Source organism: Equus asinus, chromosome 3, assembly GCF_041296235.1.
Source record: "Equus asinus isolate D_3611 breed Donkey chromosome 3, EquAss-T2T_v2, whole genome shotgun sequence".
NCBI classification, from domain to species: domain Eukaryota; kingdom Metazoa; phylum Chordata; class Mammalia; order Perissodactyla; family Equidae; genus Equus; species Equus asinus.
Window position 1 is genome coordinate 43,768,476 of NC_091792.1, and position 23,931 is coordinate 43,792,406.

At 37.0% G+C, this 23,931-nt stretch overlaps 1 protein-coding gene across 6 annotated transcripts in view; it reads left to right on the forward strand.

Moving 5' to 3' along the window:
- Positions 1–206: 206 nt before the first annotated feature.
- Positions 207–23,931, forward strand: part of GLRB (glycine receptor beta) — an 86,099-nt gene continuing 62,374 nt past the window's right edge. The window contains exons 1-2 of one of the 6 annotated variants that reach the window (XM_014844092.3): positions 207–451; positions 2,132–2,282. In XM_014844092.3, coding sequence (XP_014699578.1) covers positions 2,161–2,282 — 122 coding nt within the window. In that variant the 5' untranslated portion in view covers positions 207–451; positions 2,132–2,160. Of the gene's footprint in view, positions 452–565; positions 977–2,131; positions 2,283–23,931 lie in introns of those variants that run through there. The other 5 variants (XM_070504957.1, XM_070504955.1, XM_070504954.1 and 2 more) reach the window with 5 other exon arrangements.

Genomic DNA, 23,931 nt, shown 5'->3' on the forward strand with positions numbered 1-23,931 from the left:
CTTTAAAGGTTTTTACTTCTGAATCAACACTGTCCTAAACACCCTTGTCCCCGCCTCCACCGTCTTTACCGTCTTTAGTTCCCTACGAGGGACTACATTTCTGATGCTCAGCAACCCCGCCAATGCCTGGAGGGGAAGATGTTGTGACGTCTTTCCACCCTGGGTCGGAACACCGCTTGCCTCCCCGGTCTCGCCGTGCCCCGGCCCCGGCTCCCGGCAGCGGTCCCGGTCCCCGCAGCGGCCCCGACCCGGGCTGCGGACGCCGGGCAGCGGCGCCTCACGGCGCAGGCTCCGCGGCCGGAGCAGGCGCGTGAGCCGAGCTCGGGGTGGCGCGGGCGGCGGGGACGCAGCTGCCCCCGCTCTGCGCCCGCTGCACCCCCAGCTGCCACCGCCGTCTGGGCCCCGAGCCGCTGCCTTCTCGCCCGGCGGCTGCGGGCGGGGGCGCCACGGGGTAAGTGTTGGGGGCTCCGCTTAGGAGGGAGGAGCAGGAGAGGACAGAGGGGTAGGCGACGGTGGGGGGGGGGTCTGGGGACCGGAATAAAAGCCTTTGCGGAAAGACCGGGTCACACCTGGGGTGGTGGAGGCGCGAGGAGCACTGCGGCGTGCCGGGGGAGGAGGCGAGCGCTGCCCTGCGCGGGCCGCCGTGTCACCGATGCGGTGGCATCCGCGGATACGCTCGGGATGGAGGGACGCAGAGAGCCGGGGGGGATGAGGGAACGCAAGGTTGGCGAGGAGGTCTCCTTGCGTTGTTTTGTTTGTGAAGATCCTTGGGTCTTGCCGCTGTCCCTTTTGAAAGGTTGGAGATGAAGACAGAGAGCATAGGGTTGAATTTCTCTCTCGACCCTTCACACGGTTAGGCCGGCCCTCCTGTTTTCTTGGGGAAGAATGAGAAGGTGGGAGAAGTACCTGATGCTGTGGGCAAAGGTGTCTGGAAGCAGATGCCGCTGTAGGATGGGGGAAGGGAGCATCCAGTGCTGTAAGTTGACACAGGAGAGCCTTCTGTTTCTGTTGGCCTGATAAGCCCCCACTGTTGTCTTCACTATAGAGGACGGAGGAAGAAGCTCTTCTGGCTTATCTTAGGGGCTGTAAGGGAGAAATGTGAGAAAATAAGAATTCCTGGGAGAAAGAGAGATGAAAAATATGACATAGGAGAAGCAAAATTATAAGGGTGAGATGCGAATTAAGTTAATGATGAGGAATATGACAGGTCTGTTACTCTGCGGAAAACAATGAAGGAGAAACAATTTATGGTTTGGAAATGTAGGATGCAGAAGAGATTTAAATATTCCAGTGTTAGTAGAGCTTAAAGTTTTTGTGGTTTTTCTTTTAATTCATCAGACTGGTAAGAATATAATTCTCATTTGAGCATGGAGAATGTTATTAAAATACGGCTAAGAAGATTATTTGGAGGAGTCTGACCATACTTACTATTTTATTTCATATAATGTTGCCTAGACTTCCTGGAGTCAGATGTCTTTTTGATGATAAATGTTAGCATCATGTAAATAGAAAAGCCAAAAAGCTAACGTACATCAACATACACCTTTTTTGGATAAAAGATGACTTCCAATTTAGCGTGTATAAATAAAAACAATGAATTTAGAGTGTGAAACTCTTTGATACTAAATTTTTCTTTTATATCTGTCAGTTGTCTAATATTTAGAATAGTGTTTTCCTTCAGAATACGTTTATGGTTTTTGAAGAAATATGCACGCAAAATTCAAACAATATAGAAATTAAAAGAGAAAACAAAAACATTAATGCCAGTATATTAGCACAGGATAAGCGTTTTGACACTATGATAAACATTCTTCCAGGTATCTTTATAAATATATATTGATATACTGTGCAATTCTATGTCAATTTATAATTTTATGTAACTATGGAATCAGAAATTTTGCATGCTTACCTTTTATACATCGTTGGGGTCTTATTTTCTATGAACCACTATTTAAACTAACTTTTACTAAACCATCACAAAACAGTGAAATATTGCCATATAGGTTTGAGCAGTGAGAATTTGATGTACAAAAGCACTTGTCCTTTGGGTGGTGATGGTGATACTGTTTAAAGAGTCATAGAGTTATCTGTTGCTTCATAAATGTGAACATTTTCTTGTTCTTTCTTGCAGATCAATCTTCTGAAATTTAACTTTTCAAGATGAAGTTTTTATTGGCGATTGCTTTTTTTATTTTAATTTCCTTGTGGGTTGAAGAAGCCTGTTCTAAAGAGAAGTCTTCAAAGAAAGGGAAGGGGAAAAAGAAGCAGTATCTATGTCCATCGTATGTTCTTCCTGTCTTATATTTTTATATGGAGAAATGTCATTGCATTTTTTATGAAAGTAACGTGGTGTATTGAAACATATCAGCAAAAATTTTCCTATGGAATATGTGTCCATTTGTTTCATAGATAGACAATGACAGGGTGAAGAGACATTTAGAAAATGATAGCCAATTCCCAGTGCTAAAGGTAAAGTTTTATAAAGTTTTATTTGTGCCCTGGGCTTATATAAGTTTTTATACATTTTTTATAAAAGTAGGAAAAAAGTTACTATTTCTTTGTCACCTTAAGTGTGCAACTTTAATTGGATACTGAGATTCCATGTTTTGAGCAAATACCAGTTCAAAAAGTTGATTTTTAAAAAATACTCCTAAAAATGAATATTCATTTAAAAAAACAGCTAAACTATGACTTAAAGATGTATTTAGTTTACATTGATGCACAAAAGAAGAAAATTCACATGGTAGCTCAATTTTCTGTTTCAATATTTTTTATCATAAAGGACTTACATTAGGAAATTAGGATAGTTCTCAAAAATTTCATTAAATTTGAAGTTATGAAAACAAAATCTAAATCCAAATCACCCTGCCCTCCAAAAAAGAAAAAAATGAAACCAAAGTTTTGTGGTCTGGACTCTGCTTTTTTTAATTGGAAATGTTAATATTACTGGTGAAAAGCAGCAAATAATGTCCAATAGTTAGAACAACTGAACAGTATATAAATAACTTTCACAAAATATAATGTACTTTTAGGTAATAATGTAACATATGAAGTCATCTGGAATAAAATTTAATTTGCTTTTGTAGGTCATTTTTTAATTAAGATTTCTTAAATTCCATGTTGATCATAGGTAACATTATTCCAGCATCATCATTATTTAAAGGTAGATTATTATAGTTTTATAGATGTTCTGTAAGAGATATTAAGGTACGTTTGGGGAATATAGTTTTAAAGAAAGCATGTTAGAATTGGTATTTTGGAGTGGGTATTTGCATGAATATGTGAGACTGAAAGTCTGGAGACAATATCATGATCTACATAAAGTCTAGCATGAAATAAATCTCCCTATTAAGAAATATCTCCTGGTTTTCAGCTTTAATAACCCTGCTTAATCCAGTGCTACACAGTCTGATGTCAGGGCGAGATTTCTGGGTATGTGATAGGAGGGCCCTGAGTTATATTCATGTGTCCCCCCTTGGCCATTTGCCCAGCTGGGTATGAAGTATCTGATGGGGGAGGTTCAGGAATAACCACCATCTGCAACTATCACTACTCTTCATTGTTAGAGTTTTTGTGCCACAACCAGGAGATTAGCATTTTAGGGAACTGGACATTGTCAGGCCTTGCCATTCGCAGGGGAAAGGACACATTCACATGTTCAGATGTTCTTTACCTTAACCTTTTATTTGATGAATGTTGACATATTTGCACAATCCATTGTATATGTTTTGTAGTCATGGTGATTCTATGTGTGGAGTCAAGCCAGCTTCTATCAGTTAGGTTTCTCTATATGCGGGAGCTGCTGGGGCTCTTGTCCTCTTTCCTTGCCCCCCATCAAATGCCACGAATCAAAGAGTTCTGAAGAGGGCACCAGCAAGCCCTATAACTACATGTATCTTAGGAGAGCCTTTTAGAGGACATTCTATCTCTTTTCAGAATTACACCATTAAATTGCCTTATATATAAATTGACTGTATATACTTATGGTATCTATGGTTATTTAAGACAGTTTTTTAAAGTTAAATCTAATAGATTAAGAATGAAACAATAAGGTTCTCTTTTGGTGAATGTGGAAATCTTCAAGTGGAAGGCCCAACATATAACTGGTAAGCCCATATCACAGTATTTTAAATATGTTGAGTAATTAATTGAAATTTTACCTTTGAAATTTCCTACTACAGTTTTAAATTTTTTTATTTTACTTTTTATTTTATTATTCTGTTATTTTAATTCTATTATTTTATTATCTTTTTATAATTATGAGATTAAAGCTTTATTAACAGTTGCCATGGTGATGCTGCCATAAATCTTACTTATTAAAAAGTAGATGTACCCCGGAGAATTAGATTTGTCTATTATTTTGTTTGAGCATTTTGTTAAGAATTTTGATTTTATTATCACTGCATTATGAAGTTCAGAAGACTAGAGTTTTCTCTGGCTATGACTGTATCCATTGTATTAAATTTCTTTGAACATGCAGATTAAGAATCTCAGCTATAATAATGTACTGCAAGAGAATAAGCAAATTCTTTGTCTCTTAGAGGATGATCCAGTTAGTCCATCTTGTGTAAATTGATTAAATATTGAACATCTTGACTAAGAGGAATATTTGAGATTACAAAACTCAGAAGTTAGATACAGACTAGCATAGTACTCCTCAGTATGGTTAATATCTTGCCCACTGATATTTTGATTTATTTAAACTTTTTTCTTTTGAGTAGAGTTGATGAAGCAACGAGGTTGTGTAGACATATACCGTTAATGTGTTGTAGAAGTGTAGCAAACATGAGTGAAAACTTCTCGTTTTAATGTTTTAACATTCCCCCCCCCAAAGATGGTCAATAAGAGGAAAAATGTTTTAAAATGTAGAATAAATAAATGACTTGGGGTCCTTAACATTCCAGGGTATAATTTTGATGTTGAGCTTGAATCATATCATAAACTTTTCCTGGCTCTTTACTATTTTTCTTAACTCACATTATTTTAAGATTCTGTAACATCCTAACTTTAGGCTGTTGTTGTTTTTGAGTGTGTAAGTGAAAACACTAGTACCACTTTGACAGGCTACCTGATAAATTTCCTTTTAAAAATTTAATATATATTAAAATAAAAGAAATATACTTTAAATGAGAAAATACTATTTTAAATTAAGTCCTTGGACACAGTTAGTTTTTTATTTTGCAGCTTGAATTTGACATTAACCTTAATCTATTGGTCCTTCCTCTGATTTTCTATACATTCTGTCTGAGTGATTTTGTCCAAATCTATGGCTGTAACTACCATCTGTTCACATTAACTCCTAAGTGTCTGTGTCTATCCCAGAACTCTCTGAAGAACGCTCTACTCACACATCCAGCATTTCTACCTGGCTATCCCATTTTGACCTCAAACCCAACTTAGAATGATAAAACCTGAGTTCAGAAATCCTCTCCCACCACTCCTAATAAAGCGTTCTCTTTTTCAGCAAATGATACCACTACCTCCTTTGCCATCCGAACTAAAATCTGGGGATCACCTTAAACCTTCTCTTTCAACCTTAGCTCCCCAAATTTAGCAGTCTCCAAGACGTCTCATTTCAGAGTCTTTACCACCTCTGGAATATGAGCTTCATTATTCATTCCTCTGTAGACACTGCTTTAATTTCTCCTCCCCACCCTTTTTGGTGAACTGTTTATTAGTCTCCCTGCTTCTCATCTTCCTCCATCAATTCCTATTCCACACTGACCCTAGAGTGTGTTTTCTAAATCTTCAATCTAGTCAAGTCGTTCCAATGCTTAGAACCCATTAAAGGACTCCATAGCTTTCTGAATAAGGTTCTGATTTCTTGGCTCTGCACACAAAGCTCTTGCTGAACTGACCTCTGACACCTCCAGCAGTATCTTTCCATCCCAGCCCCCACCACTACACAACCCACACATGGATTGAGTTTCATTCACACTTGCTCTTTCACACCTCTGAAAGTGTTCTTCCCTTTACCTAAGATGTCAATGCTTTCCTTCTTTCTTTAGTTAACTCTTGCCTCAGTGATTTTGTCCAAATGCATGCCTATAAATACCATTTATTCATTATTGACTCCTAAGTCTGTATGTCTGGCCCAGACCTCTCTGAAGAGCACCATGCCCCTATATCTAACGTTTTAATCTGGCTGTTCCATAATGACCTCAAACTCAACTCAAACCCTGCTATTTCCTTTGGGAAACTTTTCCTAATCCTGACTGATTTAGATAGTCACACTTGGAGCCTCCATAGTTCCCTAAATGGTTATGAAGTTTATAATACTGTATAGCATCATCAATTGTAATTGTCTGATATCCCCACTAGATTGTAAGCTCCTTGAGAGCAGTGTCTTATTGACTCCATCACCAGGATTAATACAGTGCCTGACACCAAATACACATGCAATAAAAATTCGTTTAAAGAGTGAATAAAAACCTAAAGATCTTTGGCTCCTATAAGTCATTATATCTGGATTTTGTTAATGTACTTCAAAATAACTTATATGATCCCTATGGACAATATTTAGAAATATGGTCTTGATATAGGGAAAACTAGATAAGAACTGGGCACTCAGTGGAACACCTTCAACCAGGATGATGTTTCCTGGTGAAATTTTGGGCTTATCATGTTCAACATTCTTACCAATGACTAAAATAAGACTATACAGAGGAAACACTTGTCCAAACAGGATAATGTGATATTGGGACATGTAGTGAATATGTGAGACAGAATTAGGATCCAAAATGATGTTGAAGGGTTAAAGTGAAGGACTGAAACTAAAAAGATCAAAGTATGAGTTGCATTTGGGCCAAAAATCATTTTTGCAAGTATAGGTTGGGGAAAACATAGTTTGATAGAGCACATTTTGAAAAAATATTAGATAATACAATAATCATGATACAAATAAATATGTATAGTTACTTAAGAAAGAAAATTAATGTTTCCATTTTACTCATGTTTCCATGTTAAGTATATTACTTCACTTAATAGAATGATATTATTTAAAGCAAGATTTACAGAGACTTCTCCATTGTGCTAGTCAGTATTTTCAGGGGAGAGAAATAAGAATAGTTGAGGAATTAAAATCACATCATATTAGGAATTGCTGAAGGAACGGAGATTTTTGGAAGTTGTTTTCAAATGATTGAAAAACTGTAATGTAGTTGAGAGAGTAGACTGCTACTTGGTGCCAATATTAAAACCAGGACTAATGAGTAGAAGCGATGAGGAGGCATATTTTGGCTCCAAATTAGGAAGAACTTCCCAGTAGAGTTCTGCCTCCATATAATTGACTGGGAAGTGGGGTGGTAGAGTTCAGTGTAACTGGAGGCACTCAGGCATAAGGGATAATTATTTGGCAGGCATATTTTACAGAAAGTTTGAACACTAGTTAGGTAGTTAGACCAGACAGTGATATTTCAGGTCACTTCAATATATGAGATTTTTAAGATTCTTTGATTCTAATATATTGTATTTGATTACAGCCTTCTGATTATCCAATAGGAGAATGATATAGAGTGTATCATCTTTTAAAAATTCTATCTCAATACAGATTTAAATAGATGTATCTTTATTTTTGGTGCATTGTCTTGGAGAGCTCTATCACTTAAATAAATATGTCTTGGTCTTGTGTTAATAATAGGGATTTAAAAACCTTCAATGGTAGAATTTCTTCTCGAAATGTCATGAATAATCAAGTTTTTAAAATATCTCTTTCAAACCCAGAAAATCTTTCCTCTTTTCTGACCTGAACCAGTAGGAAGAAAGCTACAGTTCTTCTCAAGAAATAATGATTGAGCGATGACAAATATAAATGATGTAATCAATGCCTGTCGTAATTTATAAGAAGGCATAGGTTTATGGATTTGTCTTTATATGTGTATTACATATGAAACCAGGACATACTAAAATATACTTTCAGAATTTTTGATTAGATAAACAAAAACTAAACAAAACAGAACTGTCTTATCAAAAAAACAAAACATTACTTGTCATTTCTATTTGTGCTCATAACAGACATAATAACATTTTTAATACTGCATTTGGCCAGGCAGTATTAAATGCCATTTTTGCCATCACTGAGCTAGGGAGCCTTCTACCATTTCTTGAGGACTATTTGAATTTCAAGCATCTGGTAGTTTAAAATAAGGGCTACTAATATGTTTACAATCTATATTTAAAATCTCCTTTCTTCCATTTTTTGGTCCAGACTTGTATCCTAGGTATGGGGAAGCTTAATAACAAGCCTTTAATTGATACTTGATGAGGGCTGCCGTTATTTATATTAGTGTATTTATCCTATCTTCTTAATTGTCTTTCCTCCAAACTGTTGGCACTCTAGCTTCAAAATCATGACAAAGAGCTTTTTACTCTGGTTCTGTGTGCATAATGGGAAAGAATGTGACTTCTTTATATTTTATATATATTTCTTATATATTCTTTATATTTTGTTCACAAACTAAAAAAAAATTGTGTGTGTAAAGATATTTGATATCTATCATGAGAAATATTTTTGTTTCCTTCAAAGAGATACTGTACTATTTAATGATAATATTTGTACACATCAGTTCTATGTGGTAAGAAGGGTAGGGATACTGTGAATAATCAATGCCGTCATTTGTTGCCTAAGTTTAATATTAGCCATCTTCTTCCTATTCTGGTTTTCTTACCTACTATTCACTAGTAGAGTGCACTGAGTTGAGTTTAGTTCTAGTTTCTTATTTCTTACTGGAAATGTTCAAGATAAACTCATTGGCCAAAAGGTGAAAGGCTGATTGGAAAAGGATATGGATGATCTATACAACGGATACAGTTGAAAATTGCCTGTATTATTACTACTATAACATGTTTAGATTGAATATTTCACTGATGTTTAGTTATGTATTTTCTTACCACCTATTGAACAATTCCAGCTTACTGGCATGCTGTTATTTTGCAATCAACTGCATTAATGATTTCCTCTTTCCAAATACTTTCTCAAGTTTTGAAATTGTCATCCTTGTTACTCGAGTTATTCAGGCATGAAACTTAAATGTATCATGTCTTTCTTTCTCTTAAAATGATTTCCTATATGTGTTACTTTCATTGCATCTCCACTTACCATCATTTTGAACAGTTCATCAATATTTTTGTGATTATTTGCCCTATTTTTTCTCTGCTTGTTATTATCCATCTTACATATTGTTTCCATTTTCATTTTGTTGCTCTTACATTCAAGACCCACAATGTATTCTCATTGCTTGATGGATCCAGTGCAAACTCTTTACTTTTTCAGTGGCCTAATTTACATCCCAAACTTTCTATGGAACTCCTCTGTCATTTTAGAAAGGCTGATCTGTCCTTGTTCCCAACCTTCTCTTGCTATTCTTTATGCTGAGACATGTTTGTATGTAGAATGACAGCTTCCCGCTTCACCTATCCAGGTCTTACTGGTCCTTCAGGGCTCATCTCAGGGATTACCTCGCCTTATGAAGCTTTTTAGATAATCAGAAGTTTCAGTTGAGAATAAGATTGATATAAATTAACAGCATACTATGGCTGATTAATACTTTGAGGTCCTGGACATTGATAGAAATACAGTGTTTCGAAAGAAAAAAGTATTAATTTCATGGTGGGTATGTCATACCTGGAGCATCGTGTTAAATTCTGTTTGCCATTGTTTGTGAGGATTAGAATGACATGGGGTTCAATCAGAGAATTATGATCACGATTTTCAGGAACATGAAAGTCTGTTTGATTGATTGTACTGTGGGTTGTTTTCTTGGACAGACAGAAGAGTAATCACTAGCTATTTGAGGAGTTGCCGTATAAGATGAACTAGATTTCTTTTGGGTGACCCCGAGTTATAGAACCAAGACCAAAGAGAGAAACATAGAGGAAGACAAGTTCAATTTTAAAGGATACCATAGAACTTTCCAAAGAGAAAATAGATTTCTTTGGGAGGTTCTTTGTTGCCAAAGTGATTAAGCATAGCTTGGGTAGGGACACTACCCGAATCAAGATTCACCAGGAAGTTAGAGGTTAAAAGTTCCTTTTGTCCCCAAGATTTTATGAGCCTATGATTAGAACTCATGTTTAACTCCCTCTTCTTGATCTCTTAGAAACTTTTTTGTCCATACTGTATCTTTTGACACTTGATTAGATTTAATACTAAAACTCTGTATAGTGTCTTTTATTTCCTAGTTGAACCACATGTAATGTTAACTCTCTAACTAATAAATATACACATCTTATCTAATATATGTGTGTATATATCTATCTATCACATCTCAAGTATTTACAATTTAGAGAGTTAACTCTGTATGTGGTTAACTTTCTAACTATAGATATATATATAAAATCATGTGTATATATATATATATATACATACATGCATGCACACTTGCATTTGGTAAGCATAAATGAGGCTCTTATGTAAAGATTTTTGAAGTAGGCAGAATACGAAAGTATATATATGTACATGTACTTATATATATATATATATACACATTATATATATATATATATATACACACTTTCGTATTCTGCCTACTTCAAAATTCTTCACATAAGATCTTCATTGTGTTTGCTAAATCAAATGGAATCAAATGGGTGACTTATTATATTAAAAAAAAACCCACGAATCAATCTTTTGATGGGTCAGTGACTCACTGGGACCCTGGTTAGTGGTAACACCTCTAAACATGTGTTGTTTAAAGATTGTTTAAAGTTCCTTTGTTTGTCTGCTAAGTCATGATGGACAAGGCATTGTAATAGAGAAGAAAGAACTGTGTTGTATCTCAATTAGAACGTTGCTGATTGGCCTTATGACTTTCAAGAAGTCACTAATCTATGTGGGTCTCAGTTTTTTCATTTGTACAGTGAAAAGTTGCTCTCAGTAGTCTGCGAATTTCATTCCTGCATTCATTTATGACAACTGTATCTTTTATGATGCTGTGGAGTTTTATTTATGATTGTTTTGGTACCTTTCTCTTCAGGGTTAACTATTTTTGTTTTTTGTCTCTTCTTTTGTTTTCCGATTTAGAGCCAGTCAAGCCTAACCAACAGAAAACGAATACACAAAATTCTGTTTCTTGACCAAGTTAATGGCAGAGGGGTCTAATTTCAGAGTTGACTTATCAAAATGTGGGTATTTAACTACTCCAAAGTAGAAGAATGTGGAAGGTGAATTGTCTGTATTCTTAGCCCATCAATATTTCACAAATTAAGGAATTTGATTTACGAAAGTGTGTCTTGTTTTTGTTCTTTTGGAGGTGAGTAATTTCTGTAATACAGTAAAGAAGCGAGTATATTTGCAGAAGTCTCCTATGTTCTCCTTGGGCTGCTACCTAAAAGAGGCACAGCACTGCTGCACTCCAGAGAACGAGAACCTCTTACAAATGAGTTGCTTTACCGTAGACATTTTATGGAAATTTACTCTTAGAATCTATGAAGCAAATTATTCAAATTTATGTACATACAAATAGTTCCTCTGAGAAATGATGTAAATATGAAATAATATGTCTAGAGCTCTGATCAGAATAACAGCAAAACACTGATTAAATCTCTAATAGAATGTATTGGATAACTTGAAACATCTGACCTTTATTAGTCCTCATGTAACAGAACCATAGTAGGAATTCATGCATATGTAGGGAAGTTTATTACTCTGATTCTGAGAATAACCTGATAGAAAAGGCCACCCTATAAATGAGTGGATGCGTAGTGTTCTTTGCATCAGTGTTTAGCTCTCGAATGGAAATGGCTGACAAGATAATCCAGCGGTCTTATTTGCAACACTGTTTAATATCACCTCAAAGTTTTATATTCATTTGACTAGAACATCTATAATATTTTTGGTTTAATTCTACAAACATAGATGTTTTCCATTATTCAGAATCTTTATTGATTTATGTTCTGTGTTGATCTAGTCTTGGCTGGGTCTTCATGGTGGTTCCACAATCCTTTTACTTGCCCTTTAGCAGCTCTGTTTTCCTCTCTCCCCGATAACTATTTTGGTCCTTTATACTGCCCCTTTCAGTCTTGGCATACAATCTTAACTTTTACTTTAAGGAAAAGAAAAATACAGGGCTGGCCCCCTGGCCAAGTGCTTAAGTTCGTGCATTCTGCTTCAGTGGCCCAGGGTTTCGCTGGCTGATTTGGATCCTGGGTGTGGACATGGCACTGCTCATCAGGCTATGCTGAGGTGGTGTCCCACATAGCACAACCAGAGGCACTCACAACTAGAATATACAACTATATGCCAGGGGGCTTTGGGGAGAAGAAGAAAAAAAAAGGAAGATTGGCAACAGATGTTAGCTCAGGTGCCAATCTTAAAAAACAAAAAGAAAAGAAAAATAGAAGTCATTGGGCAGGAACTCCCCCATTGTCTTTCTGTCTTCGCTCTAAAGCTACCTACAACATCTTCCTTTCTTTTCTCCTTTGCTCCTGACTTACAGGAAAAGGGACTTCCTTTTGTTCAGTCCCTAGATCCCATCCCCTCCACCCTCTTCTGAGACGTATCTTTATCACCTCACCTCTGCTTGCCCATGGTTTCAATTCTCTTCTTTGTCTCTTTTTTCTAAGGGCTTACAAATATACTGGCAGATCTCCTACCTGAAAAAATATATATAATTTTTATATTCCTATTTCATTAACTTGGTTTTTTCCCTGTGTTCATTTTCATACTTCTTAAACTAATAGCCTACAATGGTCTATTCTTTGTTAGCTCTAATTCACTTTTTCTTCCTTTCCTTTCCTTGAATTTCTTTAAATTAGAAAAACCGTACATTATTATTATAACAAATGAAACAATATGTACCACTTAATTCTTCTCCTATCAGTACAATAGTCCCCCCTTATCTGCAGGGGCTATGTTCCAAGACCTCCTGTGGATGCCTAAAACTGCGCATAGTACTGAACCCTATATATTCCAGGTGTTTTCTTAAACATACATACCTATGGTAAAGTTTAATGTATAAATTAGATACAGTGAGAGATTAACAGCAACAACTTCTCTTTGGCATATCTGAATTGCCAGCATCACCACTCTTGTGTTTTGGGGCCATTACGAAGTAAACTAAGGGTTAGTTGAACACAGTCACTGCAATATCCAGGCAGTCTGATAACCAAAATGGCTACTAAGTGACTAAGGGGTGAGTAGCGTATCTAGTGTGGAAATGCTGGACAAAGGGATGAGTCATGTCCTGCTCGGGATGGAACAGGGCGGCTCCGGATTTCATCTTGCTACTCAGAACAGCCTAGTTTACAGAGCTTCTCTGATAGTATAATTTGAAGTTGTATGTGAAAGTATTTCCTAAACTATAAACGATCTACAAAGTGGATTACCTATGTTTGTGATATTAGAGTTTCTTTAAAGGGCTCAGAGGGTTTTCCATATTTTATATTATTCTAGTTCTCATTCTTCTATCATTACTTAAGCTAATTTTTAAAAATAGAAAACCTAATTATGGGAAAGACATCGGGGTCACCTTATTACACATAGCTTCTTCATAGACTCAGAATGGTAGGGCAGGGATGGACACGACATTAGTGGCTCACCCTCTCTGTGCAAGAGTAGGTGCTGTATGCTTGACAGATGACCTCATTTCATTCTCCCAGTGAATCTGTACAGCAGGCAGCATCATTCACCCTTTATATATGAAGAATTTGTCTTGTGGAGAGTGTTTATGTAGCTTTCTTAAGGTCATAGAGTCAGTGGTATTCTAGTTATCTAATCCAGGTGGGCATTTTAGGGTCACTTTTTGGTCATACAGCACAGTTCATCTTCCATACTGTTTATCTGGAAGATAAAAAAATGAGGTTACACGAAGCAAAATGGCTTTCCTATGGGCACCCTGCTGAGTAGGAGCTGGGAGTGAAATTTGGTCTTCTGATTCCTAGTCTAAATCTTTTTATCAGCTTTCTTGCTGCTATATTTATGTTTCTTTAGTTGTTATGCTCACCAATAAGAATACATTTTTCTTTATCTTGATTTTGCTTATCCTTTGTATATTTTTTAAATTTTAAAGCAACATATTAGGTTTACTTGTAGGCTTTTACTGAGATTTAAAACTCATTGAAGTTCTTTCTAAATAACAGAATGTCACTTTCTGAGCACACGGTCTTACAGTCTTCCTGTTCATAGACATACATTTACCACATAAAAACTCATCATTAGTTGGATTAATGATATTCAATTTGGATCTTAGTTACCAACAGAGCTTTGCAAATAAGAACTCATTCTGAACTAGTACTGTCTGGAGACAGTATATGATTTATTCTCTCTGCATACTGCATATACTTATACAATAAGATCTGCAAAGGCATACTTACAAAGGAAATGAAGCGTAAAACACTTGATTCTCTTTGGCAGTGCTTTCAAAAGATAAAAAGCAATAGACTAATTCTTTACAGATAGAAAAGTGCATTATCTTTTAAAGATCATAATACATTTGGAGTGAATTTACTCACATGCATTTACTCTGTCATATAGAATATTAAATAGAGACTTTTAGTTTTAACTAATGAATAATTCCAATATCATCTTTGAGTTGCTTTGTGCAACCTCTCTCCCCCTCTCTTCATGTATGTATGTATGTATGTATGCAAGTGTTTGTATCTGTCTATATGGATGTACAAATACCATACATATATAATTAAACACAAAAGTTGTTTTAAACATTTTTGAAATGAAATATGCATCCAGAAAAGTGCACTAATCCTAAGTCTACCATTGAATGAGTGTTCACCTGTAACCATGTAACCAGCACCCAGATCTAGAAATAGAACATTATCGAAACCTTAGAAGCCATTTCATGTCCTCTTCCAATGACTAACTAGCTTCTCAAAGATTATGATACAGTAGATTAAATTTGCCTATTTTTGAACTGAATATAAATGGAATAATCCAGTAAATTCCTTTTATTTGGCTTATTTTGCTCATATGTGTGTAAGACTCATCCACAGTGTTCAGTAAGCAATAGTTTATTCATTGTCATTGCTGCATAGTATTCCATTATATAAATTGCTACACTTTAGCTTTCTATTCTACACTGTCTCTGTTTGTAGACATTTTCGTTGTTTCCAAATATGCACACATACTAATAAAGACTTATCAAGAATATAAAAAGAACTTTTAGAAATAATTGTGAAAAAAAGTCATACAACCTGATTGAAAATGACCAAAAGACAATAGCCAAAAGGCCAATAAGCATACATGAAGGCAGTTCCAACTTCACTAGTTATCAAGAAAATGCAAATTAAAATCACAAGGGGATACTATTACACATCCACCAGAATGGCTAAAATGAAGAAAGAAGGAAAATACCAAGTGTTAATGAGAATAGGAACAGCTGCAACTCCCATAGACTGCTGGTGGAAGTCCAAATTGGCATAAGTGCTTGGTAAACCATTTGGCAGTACCCACTAAGACTGAAAATTCATCTACTCTGTGACCCAGCCACTCTATTCCGAGGGATGGACTCAATAGGAATGCGTACATATGTTTACCAAAAGACACGTACAGGAGTGTTCCTAGAAGCACTGTTTGTAATTACCAAAAAACAGTTCATTTTTGTAAGCTTGGATGTGCTTTTTTGATTCAGAAGATTCCAATTTTGGGGGGCTAAAATAATATTTAGCATCATGTGGGTTGGAGAACTAGAAGTTTATTAATAGAGATTGACTTGGCTAGAATAATCATCATGTGAAAAACATAAAATTGAGGTTTGAAGCTGTAATTAAAATAACCGTGATAACTATTAACTCATGTAAGTTATTTCTGGAAATATTGTGTAACTTCTTGCTTATCAAAGTTAGGTAGGTATAGTCAGTTCTGAATTATCAATGAAGTGGAAGAGAGTATCCTTTAGGGAACTCTAAATGAAAGGTACTATCATTAGTATTTTGAGTGCATCTATAATATTGTATTCTGGGATTTCACAACCCTTAGGCAAATTTCCAACTTAGACCAAAGAGAAAATGATCTCTTCGTGACCTTTAACTGACTTACTGACTACTTCTCATTTCATGTTTTAAAATGACTCATTTAGTTAATTTAATTGCTATTTCTTGAGCATCTACTACGTACCCCACCCTATCCTAGGTGCAGGGGATGTAGCAGTGAACAAAATAAAGTCCCTGCCCTCAAGAAGTTTAATACCAGTAGGAGATAGAACATAAACATGTAAACATGAATTTTTAATATGTTGGGTAGTGGTCTGTGCTATGGGGGAAAATAAAGCAGGTTAAGGGGAATTGAGGATGGAGGAAGTTGCTATTTTATGCATATTGATCAAGAAATATCTTTCTGATAAGGCAAGTTTTGAATAGGGAGCTGAAAGAAGTGAAGACGAAAGCCATGGAGATTTCTAGAGGGGCAGTGTTTCAGGGAAAGGGGCACCAAATACCAAAGTCCTGAGGCAGGTTTTATGTGATCAAACAGCAGTATGGAGATGAGGAGGAGAGTGGATGACGGGAAGAGTAAAAGGAGATAAGGTCCGAAAGCTTGTAATACTAAATCATGCCTGGCTTTCTAGGCCATTGTAAGAATGATTCCCATGTTTTGGGCCTGAGCAACAGAAAGAATGAAGTTTTGGTTTACTGAGTTGTCTGTCAAAGACTGCATTAAGAGTAAATAGGAGATGAAGGGAAACCAGGAGTTTGGTTGTGGTCATGCTCAGTTTGGGATATCCATTAGATGTTAAAGAAGAAATGTACAATAAGCTATTGAATACAGAATCATTCTGGGGAATGGTCTGGGCAGGAGGTACAAATTTGAGAGTTATAAATTAATGAACTAGATGAGGTCCCGTAGAAAGTGACTTACATAGAAAAGTAAAGATATCTGAGAAATGATTATTCAGGGATGAAACTGAAGAAATGAAGAAGAACAGGCAAAGGAGAATGAGAAGGAGCAGCTAGTGAAGCAAGATTGGAATTAAGGGTCATGTCTTTTACTTGGAATTCAAAGAAAGCTAAGAAAATCTTTTAAGAGGGTGGTCGGGATCACCAATGTCAAGTATTGCTGTTAGATCAACAGAGATGAGGGTTGAGAATTGGCTGCTGAATTTGACAACGTTGTTGACCTTGACAAGACTTGTTTCTATAGATGGTGGTTACAAAAGTCTTGCTAGATTGGATTTAAAAGACATTATAAAGAGAAGGAATGGAAACTGAAAGTATTAAAATTCTTCTGAGGAATTTTGATGTAACGGGAACTTGAGAAATGGCTATAGTTGGAGCTGATGTAGGGTTAACAGAAAGGTTATTGCAGATGGGAGATAATAAAGTGTATTGGTAAGCTGATGAAAAGATTCTAGCAGAGAGAGAAAGTTTATGATGCAAAACAGAGGGAACAATTGCTGGAGTGATTCGACAATGGCAGAAACTCACAGACAAGTGGAAAATGTAACCTTGAGTAGCATTTGCATCTCTTTTTCTAGCTTCTCTATGAGGTTCACAATGATAGAGGAAAATTAGATAAGCAGTTGTTTTGCTTAAAAGTCATATCAAGGTGGGAAATACAAAGAGGGATGTCATCTGGTCAGCGTATCGCACCTGCTAATCTTGCCATTTGTTATGCACTAGGACACAGATTCAAAGCAAAATACCTTACTTCAAGGCGTGTAAGAGTCAAAATCTCTTGAGAGATAATGGAACATCAAGTATATTCCTCTGAAGTCTTCATTATATTAGCATAGAGGATCTGTAAAACCTGTGCAGGTTTTAATTGACACTGATACCCCTATGACACGAGGTAACTGGTTATGGTTCATCCTTCTGTCTCTGCGGGTTCCAGAGGGTTAGTTTACAGAGCTTCAGATTGGTTTCTTTCCATGTGCTTGTCTGTTTGGCTTTGGAGGACTATTTTTAAGCAGTATTGCACAACTTACCTTTGAATAGTGTGTGAAATTTTAGGGAAAACCCCACCTGAACAGGAATATTAAGTAAGATTTCCTTATGGATAGCAGGTATGATTCTTACAGTGATCTTGCAGGGGGAGGAATAGAATTTAGAAGACATGAACTGCTGCTATCTTTTACATTTTATTCTAAACTCTTCATATCAGAAGTGAAAATAGTTTTTAAAATAGAGGTTCTTTTGAGCTCTTTGTGTAGAAATGACCAGTTGCTGATTCAACTATTAATTAGGACAAAGAACTTTGATTTAATTTAAAAATCAAGTTATTAAAACTCTAATTGATAGTGTTCATAATCAAGTCTTTGCTCATGTGAAAATTTTTAGATTTCTACTTTAAAATTTTCTACATTAAAAAGTCTGCCTAGCTATATTAATTCAAAATCACCTTCTGTATTTGAGTCTTTTGTCCTTACATTATGTCCTGTCAGAATCCAAAATAGAAATTATGATTGATTATGTGATATCAAGGAACATTTTAATTACTTATATTTAATTTTTAAGTAAATATTAACATTTACTTATATTACTTATATAAGTAACCTATAGTTACTTATATTTTCTGTTAGAAATGACCACTAAGGGCAGTTGAAAGTTAGCTTTGTACGTCAGGAGGTTGAAGTAGAATTCTTTCTGTCTCCGTTATGGCTGAGGACCCAGAGGCCAAGAACAAAATAGATGTGAAGAACCCCCATATGTCAAAGTTAGGAAACAGACCTCTTAATGCAAGTCACGCAAAAAAGATGGCTGAAACTGGCTTTGTGACCTTTCGCTCAACATTAACCTCAGTGGCCTAAAAGGGTTGACTGAAGAGAACAAGTGGGAGCACTTCCCTGGAGGAAGATGTGGGAGTGCTGTGGCATTTTCCATACTCCCCGCCACAGACACAGGAGGAAAATGCTTCTCCTTGTTCTCAAACCTAGCAAGAGGCAGAATCACATCTGTCCCCCATGTGTTGGGGGGCCCATGGTGGACTGGCCTCTGACGCACATTGGAGAGTCTGTAACTGAGACTGTTGGCGAGAAGTGGGACAGAGAGAAGAGGGCTGCCGTGAGATGGAAATACGTTTTCTATTTGTCAGGAAAAAGGATGCTCAAGTATTTACTGTGACTCAGATGTAGGTCCCATGAGAGACATCTAGAGAGCAACAGTGAGCAAGAAAGCGCAGGCTGGAAGTTCAGAACAACTTTGCCCAAAAGGGCCTGGGAGGGTGATGGAACCCTGATAGTGTGAGCCTGTGAGGTGGGGACTGCAGAATGCCCGGGCTGGAGGCTGGAGTCAGGAGTTGCCACTGGAGAAAAGCCACGGCCGTTTCACAGTGATTGAAATAAGAGGTTCTCAAAGAGGGGATTTTGAGAAACCCACAGAGATGTCTTTACAACAAGGAAGGAGATTGGATTAAATTAACAAGGCAGGAAAACAGAGCAAAAGCGAGTCATACCCCGAGCCCCACCGCTGGCCTGCCTGTGTAAGGAAGGTCTGCCTGGAGAGAGAAGGGCTTTCATTTCTGAATGAAGCTCAGAGTTTTGATTATTACCTAGGACTGGGGATCTTAACTACAGAAGTGACAATTTTAGTGGGACTCAAAGGGCTAGGGGGTGGGGGGCTTTTTATTATCTGAGAGTGACTGAAAATAAGAGATCCACTGGAGATTTCATCCAAGCACAGTGGAAGTACTGGCTCACAGAGCGGGTCTGGCTGGGTGTTGGGGGAAAACCAGAATTTCTTTATAATTCAGTCCTCTAGACTGTAACTCAGTCAATAAAAAGTGACTGGTTTCCAAACAATGGTTGACAGGAACAAAAAAGGCTTATCTTGCATTATCCCGATGCCACCACATTCATCTTGCAAGGAAGCAGCTCACCTCTGAGAGTCACCTTCAGACTTGTTGCCTCTCTATCTTGTCGTGGGATTTCTGTCCAGGACATGTATCATTGTTCAGACATGTGTGCCTGTGGATATTTTAATGAATATATCATTCAAAAGAGATACTTTTCTTGTCTCTATTTTACAAAAAATTTTACACATAAATGCTGTGAAGAGAAGCTGCAAAGAGTAGTTAAAGCAGACAGAGATTCAGTCATGCTGGTGGCCTCGTAGCTGTTTCCACTCAGTTCCTTGGGTTCCCCGGCAGTAGCAAAGGCGCCTCTATCCAAAGGCTCTGTAGGGTCCCTTGGAGAGATTTACTCTAAGTGACTATGAAGCTTAAGTTAGTCATTTCAGTTCTCAATTTCTCCTCTGGCCTCTCTTTACTTAGTATCTCATTTTAAAGTTTTGGTTTGTAGTAGCAAGGAAAACGCTCCCTTTTATTGGTTTGGTACCATATATTTCTAGAGCAACGCAGAATTAGAGTACTGATTTACAAACTAAGATACATGAGTTACAGTATGTATATAGTAAGAAATCAGGGTGTTCTGCATATTTGCTTAACCAAACCACAAATTGCTAACTTTCAACTGGTTTGACTCAGTTTCTTTCTAACTAGTTGTCTTACTTTTGTAACATAGATTTCCCTCCCTCTGCCTATGATACAAGATAGGTTACTGTGAAGTGATGTACCCCACACGTATTAGGGAGTATGCGAAGTTCTTAAGTTATCTGAGGTAATTCGGAAAACAGCCCTTTTATGAAGGACTGGTTTTCCAGGATTGTTAGCCCCGTTTACAAATGAGCTAACTGAGGCACAGAGATGAAGTGTGCAAAGCCACACTGCTAGTCAGGGGTAAGCCGGGATTCAAACTCAGGTGGCCCTGCTCCAGAATCAGTGTGCTTAATCACCAATGGTGCCTCTCAAGCCAGGACAGGCTATATACTTTTTTCTGCTCAATAAGAAGGAGATCTTGCCTTTGGTATATGTGTTTAGGAAGGCTCAAAATGATATGCTGACAATTTAAAAATTATTTAAAAACCATATAGAAAAAGTATATACAGCAATGATGTACAGTTGAAAGAATGATAATAAAATAAAGATCAATGTACCCATTACCAGCCTAAGAATTGGAACATTGCTTGTCTTGTCATTTTAACTGCACGAGGCACAAATGCGTGTATCTTTAACAAATGTTTGCTTGTAAATTACACAATTAGTACCTACCTCTTTTTTCTATACAAGATTTTGATGAGCTACTATGCACTATGGCACATAAATTTATGCACTTGATTTTTCTGCATTTTTTTAAACGTTGAAGTATAACTTAGATTCAGGGAGGTACACAGATCTTAAAGGTAAAGTTCAATGACTTTTTACATGTGTGTATACCCATGAATCCACCTCTCAGACCAAGATACAGAAGATTTCTAGTACTTTAGAGATTTTCCACATGTCATATCCCAGTCAACACCTCCTCTCAAATAGTAATCACTATTCAGATTTTTAGTACCTTAGATTGGTTTTACCTGCTCTTGGCCTTCGTATAAATGGAATCCTAGCAATATGTACTCTTTTGTATCTGGCTTCTTTTGTTCAACACAGTACCTGTGAGATTTCCTCCATGTTGTTGGTGTAGCAGTAGTTCCTTCCTTTTCGTTGCTGCGTGGCATTTAATTGTTTTGAATATGCAAAGTATTTGTCCACTTTACTGTTAAATGTGAAAACAAATCCAAACCTAGGTAAGGAGGCTTTATTTGAAAAGATTGTTGCAATAGGGAGAATGCTCCGACTTTAAGACCTATAAGCATCTCAAAGATCAGGCAGGAAGGAATTCTTTTATAGGAATAAATGAGGCTAGAAGCAACCAAATGTCGGGAAGTGCAATGAGCAGGTGGCATAATTGGACAGTTTTTCTTTGCTGTAAGCCAGTTCTTGGAGGAGTCTGTTAAGGAAGTTATGCTTTCCAATGATGGCTTAACCTCAGGAGCAAGAGAAAATTGAGGGGCCTGTGAGGAAGAGAGAAGCCTAACTCACGTTTGTTCAAGTTAATTTAGCAGACGTCTAGTTCAGATGGTCAGTGGGGACAAACAGTTCAGCTACTCATTTATAAGACTGAAAAGGGCTGTTGAGAGGGTCTATGTCTGATCTCGTCATGGGTGAACAAGAGGTTATCTGTGAGTCTTACCCGGGTCACTTGGGGAAAGGTTCTTTGAAGTAAGTTGCTTCCCGGAACACAAAAGGGTCAGGGTATTTCTTAACCATCCCAGTGTTCTAGGAACTCAGATAAAGTTCAACTAAGGTTGTGCGTCTTTTTTTTTTTTAAATTTTTATTGAGTTAATAATATTACAATATTACAATCTTGTGAAATTTCAGTTGTACATTATTGTTTGTTAGTTGTATTGTAGGTGCACCCCTTCACCCTTTGTGCCCACCCCCCACCCCACCTTTCCCCTGGTAGCCACAAATCTGTTCTCTTTGTCTACATTTTTAATGAGTGGAGTCATACAGAGATTTCCTTCTCTATCTGGCTTATTTCACTTAACATAATTCCCTCAAGGTGCATCCATGTTGTTGCAAATGGGACGATTTTGTCCTTTTTTATGGCTGAGTAGTATTCCATTGTGTGTATATACCACATCTTCTTCATCCAGTCATCTGTTGATGGGCACTTAGGTTGCTTCCACGTCTTGGCTATTGTAAATAATGCTGCAATGAACATTGGGGTGCATGGGACTTTTGGAATTGCTGACTTCAGGTTCTTTGGATAGATACCCAGTAGTGGGATAGCTGGGTCATATGGTAGTTCTATTTTTAATTTTTTGAGAAATCTCCATACTGTTTTCCATAGTGGCTGCACCAGTTTGCATTCCCACCAGCGGTGTATGAGGGTTCTTTTATTGCCACAAACTCTCCAACATTTGTTACTATTAGTTTTAGATATTTTTGTCATTCTAATGGGTGTAAGGTGATATCTTAGTGTAGTTTTGATTTGCATTTCCCTGATGATCAGCGATGATGAACATCTTTTCATGTGCCTATTGGCCATCCGTATATCTTCTTTGGAGAAATGTCTTTTCATGTCTCCTGCCCATTTTTTGATTGGATTGTTTGATTTTTTTGTTGTTGAGTTGTGTGAGTTCTTTATATATTATGGATATTAAGCCTTTGTCAGGTGTATGACTTGCAAATATTTTTTCCCAGTTAGTGGGTTGTTTTTTTGTTTCAATCCTGTTTTCATTTGCCTTGAAGAGGCTCTTTAGTCTGATGAAATCCCATTTGTTTATTCTTTCTATTGTTTCCCTTCTCTGGGAAGACATGGTGTCCGAAAAGATCCTTTTAATACTGATGTCAAAGAGTGTACTGCCTATGTTTTCTTCTAGAAGCCTTATGGTTTCAGGTCTCACCTTTAGGTCTTTGATCCATTTTGAGTTTATTTTGGTGAATGGTGAGAAAGAATGGTCAATTTTGATTCTTTTACATGTGGCTTTGCAGTTTTCTCAGCACCATTTGTTGAAAAGACTTTCTTTTCTCCATTGTATGCCATCAGCTCCTTTGTCAAAGATAGGCTGTCCGTAGATGTGTGTTTTTATTTCTGGGCTTTCAATTCTGTTCCATTGATCTGTGCACCTGTTTTTCTACCAGTACCATGCTGTTTTGATTACTGTAGCTTTGTAGTATGTTTTGAAGTCAGGGATTGTGATGCCTCCAGTTTTGTTCTTTTTTCTCAGGATTGCTTTAGCAATTCGGGGTCTTTTGTTGCCCCATATGAATTTTAGGATTCTTTGTTCTAATTCTGTAAAGAATGTCCTTGGGATTCTGATTGGGATAGCATTGAATCTGTAGATTGCTTTAGGTAGAATGGACATCTTAACTATGTTTATTCTTCCAATCCATGTACATGGGATGTCTTTCCATCTCTTTATGTCATCATCCATTTCTTTCAGAAAAGCCTTGTAATTTTCATTGTATAGGTCTTTCACTTCCTTAGTTAAATTCACCCCGAGGTATTTTATTCTTTTTGTAGCGATTGTGAATGTTATTGTGTTCTTGAGTTCTTTTTCTGTTAGTTTGTTATTAGAGTATAGAAATGCTACTGATTTATGCAAATTGATTTTATACCCTGCAACTTTGCTGTAGTTGTTGATTACTTCTAAAAGTTTTCCAA